We start from the raw sequence: 8,728 nt of genomic DNA, 5'->3' as shown, positions 1-8,728 counted from the left end.
TCTTGACGTATTTCGATGCTACACACATCCGCTTGAGTGACAACTAATACGAGGCGGAGGTAGCAGTTGCCATCCCCGACTAACCCGGAGAAGCACGGGCGACGCGACTGCATCATGAGAAAAAATAGCGAGGAATGTCGTTTTCAGCAAATACTTAAAGCCTTTAACGAAATCATACCCCATAATAAATGTAATTACTACTCGTATACATCCCACCAGAATCATCCCAAATCCCCCCTAGAATTCTCGCGAAAAAGAAGAAGAAAGAAAATCTCCCCTAGAATCGCTCCATTCAAAACAGGAAGGGGACGCAAAAAGCATCCTCAAAAAGACCCACGCGCACGGGAGCAGAGGAGGGGGGCCCCGCCGGGCCTGCTGCCTCCGCCCCACTCGCTGACTCCGCCATCCCCTCCTCCGCTCCGATTTTAAATTTCGAAACCCCCTCCCCCGTCCTCCCCCCCCTTAAACCTCGCCTCCTCTGCCTCCTCTGCCTGCCACTGGGCGGACGCAGGCACGCGCACGCGCACGCGCAATCGGCTCCGCGCGGGCGGATGAAATCTCGCCTCCTCCGCGGCTCCAAGGCTCGGCGCTCGGCGAGGGGTACGCGGTGAGGAGGACGGGGATGGGGTGCCTGTTCGACTGCTTCCGCGCGGCCGGCGGCGAGCCGCGCGCCGGCCGCGCCCGCGCCCAGCTCGTCTCCTCCTCCGTCGTCCCCAGCCCCAAGGTATTTTTTCCTCTCTCCCGTTGCCCCCCCGCGCGGAACCCGTGCGCCCGCTCCAGGGCACGGATCAGCTAGCTGGGTTGTCGAAATTCGAGCCGCGATTGACTAATTTTGCGTATTTCTCTGTGCTGATCAGGTCGGCGAGAGGAGGGCGCCGCCGTCAAGGAACGCGCTGTCCGCCGTGTTCCTGCGCGAAGGTCTGCATTTTCCCCCCCTTCTATTTCTGCGTTTCTCCTTCTCGAGCCGTTCGATCCTCTTCTGATGCTGTCGTGTGCTCCTTTGGTGTTCGATTTTGTGCCGTCGGTGAAGATGAGGGATCGCAGGCCACGAGCTCGGGGTCGGACCGGGACGCCGGGAGCAACAGGGTGGATCCGGAGCTCATGCACGAGGAGGTATGGCCATCGGTTCTGCGAATCTGGCCCGGTTCAGATCTGCTTCCTTGCTAGTCTATTCTGAGCTGTATCTTGCCACTTGAGTGCTGAATTTTGTCTGACTAGTGACGCATGTGCTTCAGTTTCCGCATACGCGGCATTTTCAGTACACAGAGAGGGATTATGTCTTTATATGCATGATGAGTTGATGGTTGTGGCGTTTGCGCTGTCGTGATTCACACTGACACTAACTGCACAAAAATGTAGCACTGCACTTGTGAGCTGGCTGTTGCTCATTTGTTTGCTAGCACTGATATAGGAGTTCAATGGATCAAGCCATTATAGCTTCTGTAGTTGCGTTTATAATGACAATCGATCGGCGGCTTTTCTTCTCTTGAATCTACATTGCTGTTTGTAGCTAACTGCTAACCTTATACGCGGGTCACTCAGTGAGGATGAGAATTTGCTACTCATACATAACTCACTCAGGTGGCAGTGGATTTATAGCAGTGAATTCTACATGTTGATTACCCGCATGTATGTTCTCAGCAACAGACTGACTTTCACTGATATTAACAGGCCACTTTCCTCAAAAATGGCGGTGCACTGTCGGAAACTCCAAATGAAATCCTTAAAGAGCCTGAAAGCATGGATTCAGCTCTGCAGTATGAAACACATTCAGCGCTGCTAACTGCCTTGTCTGAAAACATGAATTCCATGGAAGTGCTGAAGGCTGATGAATGCCAAACTCCTTCAGGGTCTCATCAAAGCTCCTATCTACCAGATGCTTCAAGGTATGCAGACCTCATGCTATCTGCTGAAATACCAATGCCTTTAGTCTGTTCACTGTTTCTGAAGAGTCTGGGATTTTCTCTTCACGCTAATAAGTAGTGGATAGATTAAATAATGTGGATGTTTTTACTTCTTGATGACAGCTCTTCTAGGAATGTTTGCGATGCATCAAACCAGCATGATACTGAACCTGTGAGCAAGAGCATAGACTCTGACGGTGTGAATAATGAGCCTGTGGTCGACTGCAGGATCAAGTTAACCACCTTGGAGTCATGCTCTGCCACCAGTAATGATGATATCTATCTGGATGGATCCAAGTCTTCACCCTTTTCAACTCCTTTGAAAGTGAATGGTGGGATACATACTCCAGTTAACACTCAGGTACCTGACTCGGAAGAGTTGACAAACGAGAACTGTACTAGGTCTTGTTCGCATAATTCGCACGAAGGTCTGAATTCCTCTCGGGATCTCGAACATTGTGGAGTGTACAGAGAAGATCCCTGCCAGCCTGATATATCTGATGAGGATCTCAAGGGTGCAAAGAATAACAGTCCGGATTTGGTTGAAACTTCAATATCTGATGAATGTTCCCTGTTCCAGAACTCTGAGGGTTCTGTATCATCTTATAACAAGACAAGTGATAACACATCTTTTGTGGAGAAATGCCAGGCCACTGATGTAACAGTTCATGCCAGCAGAAATAAGGTGATTACAACAAATAGTGGTTCAGATGTCGAATTCCCAAGCTTGTCCCAGTGGTTGAAGCCTCCAAGTTCGAGTAAGGCGATCAGAGATGAAAGCTATACAAGTGACACATTTAATTCTGCTAAGAGTTCTGATGAGGATAGGCCTATCATTGGAATGGTCGCGGCTCACTGGAAATCCGAAGAGCCAGATAATTTTACTCCTAAATGGTGGGATGGAAATGGCATTCCCAACTCAACAAATAAGTACAAAGAAGTAAAGTCTATTTCTCATTCTCTTACTTTCTGTTACTTAATTATGTAGAAGTGGCTTACCTAGGAATAATCCATTACATGATCAGGATCAGAAGGTTAGTTGGCATGCGATGTCATTCGAGGAGAGGCTTGAAAAGGCTTTATCTGAAGAGAAGCTGCTTTCTCAAAGGTTCAGTATTTTCTTCCGTTTCACATCAAATACGATTTGATCTGGCCAAACATGTTTTAAAATCTTTTGAGTGCATAATCATTCCTTCTTTCAATGGTGTAATGTGACGTTCTTGTTTGATTTTTGCAGGAAATGCTCCACTGGAAACACATCTCACTTTTCAGGTGTAGAAGGTGAGGAAAGTGATACTGCTGCATCTAACCATCTACGTGTTGCTGCTTTTACATGATGTCTTGGTCTGCGAAGAGTTATGAAGCTTCCAAGTAATTTGGCTTTTTGCTGCCACATTCCTAATGGCTTCTGCACAGTTTTGTTAACCTCTACTATCCTCCAGTATGTAGCTTCTAGAAGCGGCTGTTCTATCGACTGCTTTATATTAAAGGAGTAATGTTCCTAGTTCCAGGACAAATCAACATCGTTGATTTCAAATATAATTGACATCAAGATTCCTAACTAGTACTTCTGAATGTTATGTTCTGGTCTTTGTGTGGTACTTTCTTCTATTCCGTTCATGATATGCAGTTTTAGTTCCTGATACTAGTTGTCTTACCTTTCGTAAGCACGACTGCCACAACCGAGAAATAATCTACAGTATTTCATAAGCAGCAGAGAAATTATCACTCCTTCCTGTTTACCTTGGAAAAGGATGCGAATAGAACCTGACGTATTGTTTAAAGACTTTTGATGTCTTATCATCATTCTTCAATGGTGCCTTTCTTCAACCAGAATTTGCCTTTACATCCTTGTCCTTGACGAATTCTGAAGGTTTTGATTTGACTGTTTCTAGTCCAATGCTGCTTTGCTAGGCCATTCTATTAGATTCACATTCGGAACACTAAACAGGCAATTGTATGGCCTCCTAGGTCAGACAAGACATCCTGCAATTATCCATATCTGTTTTTGCAATTATCCAAATGCGCTGATGAATATTTAAGCCAAACAGGTAGTTAACATGAGTAAAATGTTTGACCTGGCTCGACGTTTCCTGCCCATATGATATATATTCAAGTAGGAGTTTATAGACCACAATTTCATGCTCGAGGAAGTCCCATTCAGCCCCCAGAATGGTACATCCTTTTCGTTAAGTGTTCATGGCAGTGACCTAAGCAAAGATGTGTTCTCGAGTTTGATAGTTTGACATCATGTAAATTTTTATTCACTCTCATGCTTCTAGTGAGTCAAGAACATTGAATTACAGCATCAACCTGGGAGAAATTCACCAGGGTGCTGATAGAGTCAAATTGGGGGGCCAGCACAAGAAATCTTGAAAATGACGCTTACATCACCTTTCTACTATTTAACATAATAGAGAATACATTTTTCTTCGGTAAATGACAAAATGTACCCAATCAAATGTCTAGATTGCGCATGCGAAGGGAGATCAATCTAGGAGCGACAAACTGGATGCATGTAGAACTGATTATTTTTGCTCACTTAAGTCTGAAAGTGATAAGAAATCTGGTGTAGAACTGATTATTTGGTTCCTTGGTATATATGCTCTTGCTTGTGAGGAATACTTTTACGGGTGCCAAAAAATATGAAAAATATTAGACATATACAGGTTCTTGTCCTTTTTTTTTTGTTTCAAAAGTTTATGGAAAAAACACAAGTATTCAAGCCTGTGCTAAAAAAAGCTGAGCGCCAATCTTTTGTTTACCAAGGAAGCATAATTGTTCATTTTTGCATTAAAAATTTTCACGAACACATCAAACACTAACAGGAGGAACATGCACATAATAAAAGATGTATTTTCTACTCTGTTGTTCATTTGTTTCTATTTTACTGTTCAACCAGCAACATTAAGTTACTTGTGCATATCTGAGTGACCAGAACAAGGTACAAGAACGTTCAGACATGACTGATTGAATTAAAACATGCCTGGAGCAAATATTTATATGTCACTCTTACTATGTTACACACACAAGTCATACTATGTATCACGAACACACATGGTTTATACACTACTCCCTCCGATCCAAAATAAATGTCGCAGTTTTGAACTAAGTTTAGTTCAACCTTAGTTCAAAACTGCGACACTTATTATGGATCGGAGGGAGTAGATCAGATCGAAGAGAAATCAAAAGAGAGAAAGCTCTGCGGGTGAAGCTCTGCTGACTATAGGCCTCAGCTCTCTGTGGTGCGGGCCCTGCATGTCACTTCCTCACTTGACAGCATCTGTTCTAGCGCGTCGGCGGATTCTGTTTGTCTACCCTGAACAACTCTGAAGACGTGCGAAGGTCGGCCGATCAACCGTATGATCTGTAGTCGTAAAACCCTGTCGGATCGGTGACCTCCATCATCCTCGCGATCTCCTCCAAGTATCCCTCGACTTTGTAGAAATCGTTGGCGGCGACGGCGTGGCTGTGGTCATTCTGGTGGAAGGAGACGGCGGTTGACAATGGGCTCTGTAGTTTCTGCTCCGGCACCGGCGCGGCGGGTGCGGCGTTCCATTGCCCCTGGAACTGCTGGTTGTGCATGTTGTCCTCGTAGAAGAAGTTGCCGCTGTCCACCGTGCCCACCTGACTGACGTACTGCTGCTGGGGGATGCATGGAGCGGCGGGTGCCTGCAGGCAGTTCATGTACTCGTCGCCGGCTTCGGACGACTCGAAGCTCCCCGTGTTGGAGTTCGAGTCGGCGACGGACGGCGCGGGCACCGGCCTCCACGTCTGCTGCTTGCGGTAGGTGATGGTCCTCCTGAAGATCCTGCAGATGGTCCACACCTCCTGCATTTTCAGGTCATATGCGCACACGTCAGAGGGTCAATGTTACACTTGCACCACACCACACGTACCCCGGACCGGTCGCCGGTAGGGTAGCCGCACCGTGACTTTGTGTGGAAATGGAATGCACGCGTGGACCACTTACGGCTTCTTGCATGCTCGGGGAGGAGTTGGTGGCCGCGGCCGGCGGTAGGCGGAACTCGTGCATCATCCAGTCGGTCTTGGTGCCCTTGCCGGCGCTGCCGCGGTAGTACACGAGCGACTTCTTCAGCCCGATGGACACGCCGGAACTGGCGCCGCCGCTGCCGGCGGAGTAGATGGGCCGGTCGATGCCGGTGGCCTTCCAGAAGCCGGAGCCGGTCACTCGGTTGGGCCGGATGCTGTTCCGGTACTTCCTGCCCCTCAGGCAGAAGAAATACCACTCTTTCTCCCCACCGACCGTGCTCGCCTCTGCATAATTTCCAAGTGGATGATTGCACTCTGTCAGGTAAAATTCTTGTTCCAGAAAAGAATTTGCTTGGAAGCCATTTGTGCAGTAAAAGTTAAAACCAGTGAAATGATGACAAGTACGTACTACATACAGTTAGGAACAAGTTTGGTTGATTAATTAACATGCATGGCAACGTGGGCATGAGCAGGTGAGCATGATCAGGACATGATGCATAGAGTATATGGAGAGAAAGGAACTCACTGGGGAGATCCCATGGGTCGTGCTTGTAGATGTCCATCTCCCGGATGACCTCGATTCTGAGGGACTTCCTGGCCACCTTCCGCCGGAGGTAGAAGGTGACCAGCTCCTCGTCGGTGGGGTGGAACCGGTACCCCGGCAGCACCACGTCCTCCTCCTCCTCGTCTCCGGCGCCGCCGAGCACCACCTCCCCGTCGCTCATCACCTTCTCCAACTCCATGGCGCTCATCTCTGCCTTGGCCACCATCGCGGGTCTATCAATTTTAGCTAGCAAGGCTCTCGTTTGTACTTCTTGCTCGCTGGTTGCCGCTGCTTTTGCGCTTAGTTCTACGGACCCTCTCGATGTAATCTCTTAAGTGTCGCGCATATGCGTTGTATATATAGGATAGCAAGCTCTTGGCGGCCTTGGAGTTAAGTAGATGAAGGTGAAAGCTTCACCTTCAGGGTTTATAAATGAGGCGGGCGAGAGCTGTGCAACAAGTTAAAGGAGGTGACATAATTCCGGTCTAAGTCGCTTGGTCTGACTTGTCTCGCCACAGTCGATCTTGACGAATCTTCGCAGCCGCACCTTCTGGTTTTACTGGCTATAGCTGTGCTTGCATGTGTTAGCCTTGGAGCTAAGAGAGTGTTAATTTGTCTGTGCGAATGGGAAAGCATAGGTTACTTAATTGCATGTAAGAACAAATCAAAAGGCATGAGCTCATACATACAACATATATAACCTCTGACTGGGTCCTTTGATAAGACAGAAAGGAATATTTGCGAACGTATTCGGTTTTGTTCCGAGATCTAGAGACAGAGATAGGGAGATCTTAGTTGCACGACTTGTTTGTTTGCAATGACGCACGCGATGTTGCTAGCCACTCCTTCCTTAATGTACTGCTTTCTGACTTGGTTTAAAGGATTAATGTGTTCAGTTTGTGCATGTCAACCGAAGAAACGTACGGTACGGAGATGATTCGGGCAACGAAAAAAAGGAGAAACCTTGGGGGACACTCTGGTGGAGCAAAGTAAAGTAGATTGTTTTTGTTAGGATCAAAAGTAAAGTGGGTTGTTGAAGTAAGTCGTTTTGCTACACACTAAAAAGAACCATGGATGATGGAGAGGAGCAGGATATGTAGGTAGCCTTTGTTGACGGTGGAGCAAATGTGAGCAATGCTGCGATAACACGTAGACAACTAGACATATCATAATATCATATGATATCTTCCAGAAGGTGCGCTTAACACCGGTTCTGGCTTTCTTATTATGCCTATTATTGCTCTTTCCATGTCAAAATACAGTGCACATTAATTTTTGTTTCCTAAGCCAGGCATTATAAGTTGGACCAAGTTTAAAGATGATATATATTAAAGTGTACAATACCAAATATGTGTGACCTGAAAGTATATTTCATGATGAACATAATCATATATAGAATTTGGTATTGTAGATGTTTATAATTATTTCTATAAACTTGGTAAGATTTTATAAATTTTGACTTAAAAACAAAATTAATATGCACAATATTTTGACATAGATAGAGAACAACATAGACCCACATTCACAAACTCGTATGTTGCCTCTTGAAGATCGGAAAGTGTATATCCAGTGGCTCGCACAACATCTTGGTTTTCCGTGTTTGTACATGTGAATAATTAGTTTTTTAGTGTTCTCTTGAAACCACCCCCTCAATATTACAATTTTAGGCAATCATGCCCCATCAATATGTATATCCTACACACTGGCTACCAGGTTAATATCAATGAAAATGCCTGTGTACTCCTAGGAGTATGTACTCCTGCTCTTCATATATTTATTTATTTTGTTTGAAAATGCATCTAATTTCTAAAAACAGGCTCATATCTAGAGCTTAAGATGATTAATGGTAAAATAATTAAGGGGCTAACGAGTTCACTGAGCGTTTCATGTATTTTGTCCATAATGCTAGTTAGCAAGTTCATTTTAACACCCCAAAACGATACTGCAATATGTGTTTTTTAGTTTTTAGTAAGTCGTTTTTGGATGGATTAAAAGAAATTTGTGTTGTCGCACTAAGTCATTTTGCCAGCAAAAAGAACCATGGTAGATGAAGAGGAGCATGATATGCATGTAGCCTTTTGTTGACAGTGGAGCAAATGTGAGCAGTGCTGCGCTGACACATACACATGTGTTACCTGTCATGCTAGAAGGTGATTGATTAATGTTGGTTTTGACCAAGTATATACCCTAGTACACTCGTACTGCCTTTTTCCTTTTATCTATATGCCTCTGACTCGCTCCATAGCAAAAATTTAGTACATATATAACTACATATTCGATTTTTCCT

General features: G+C 45.5%; 2 protein-coding genes across 2 annotated transcripts; one reads left to right on the top strand and one right to left on the bottom strand.

Moving 5' to 3' along the window:
- Nucleotides 1–449: 449 nt before the first annotated feature.
- Nucleotides 450–3,484, top strand: LOC109781367 (protein JASON). Its single transcript, XM_020339973.4, has 7 exons — nucleotides 450–724; nucleotides 858–918; nucleotides 1,031–1,113; nucleotides 1,672–1,886; nucleotides 2,028–2,844; nucleotides 2,930–3,012; nucleotides 3,142–3,484. The coding sequence occupies exons 1-7, from the start codon at nucleotides 623–625 to the stop codon at nucleotides 3,239–3,241; spliced, it is 1,461 nt and encodes a 486-aa protein (XP_020195562.1). The 5' UTR covers nucleotides 450–622; the 3' UTR covers nucleotides 3,242–3,484.
- Nucleotides 3,485–4,400: 916 nt separating this feature from the next.
- On the bottom strand, nucleotides 4,401–6,848 carry LOC109781366 (transcription factor JUNGBRUNNEN 1-like). The gene is made up of 3 exons (XM_020339972.3): nucleotides 6,424–6,848; nucleotides 5,878–6,182; nucleotides 4,401–5,735 (listed from the first exon to the last, which is right to left on the bottom strand). The coding sequence occupies exons 1-3, from the start codon at nucleotides 6,665–6,667 to the stop codon at nucleotides 5,259–5,261; spliced, it is 1,026 nt and encodes a 341-aa protein (XP_020195561.1). The 5' UTR covers nucleotides 6,668–6,848; the 3' UTR covers nucleotides 4,401–5,258.
- Nucleotides 6,849–8,728: the final 1,880 nt, after the last annotated feature.

The sequence above is a fragment of the Aegilops tauschii genome, chromosome 5, assembly GCF_002575655.3.
Source record: "Aegilops tauschii subsp. strangulata cultivar AL8/78 chromosome 5, Aet v6.0, whole genome shotgun sequence".
Classification (NCBI taxonomy): Eukaryota; Viridiplantae; Streptophyta; class Magnoliopsida; order Poales; family Poaceae; genus Aegilops; species Aegilops tauschii.
Note: the sequence above shows the minus strand (reverse complement) of the source record. Positions and strands in the feature narration are given on the sequence as shown.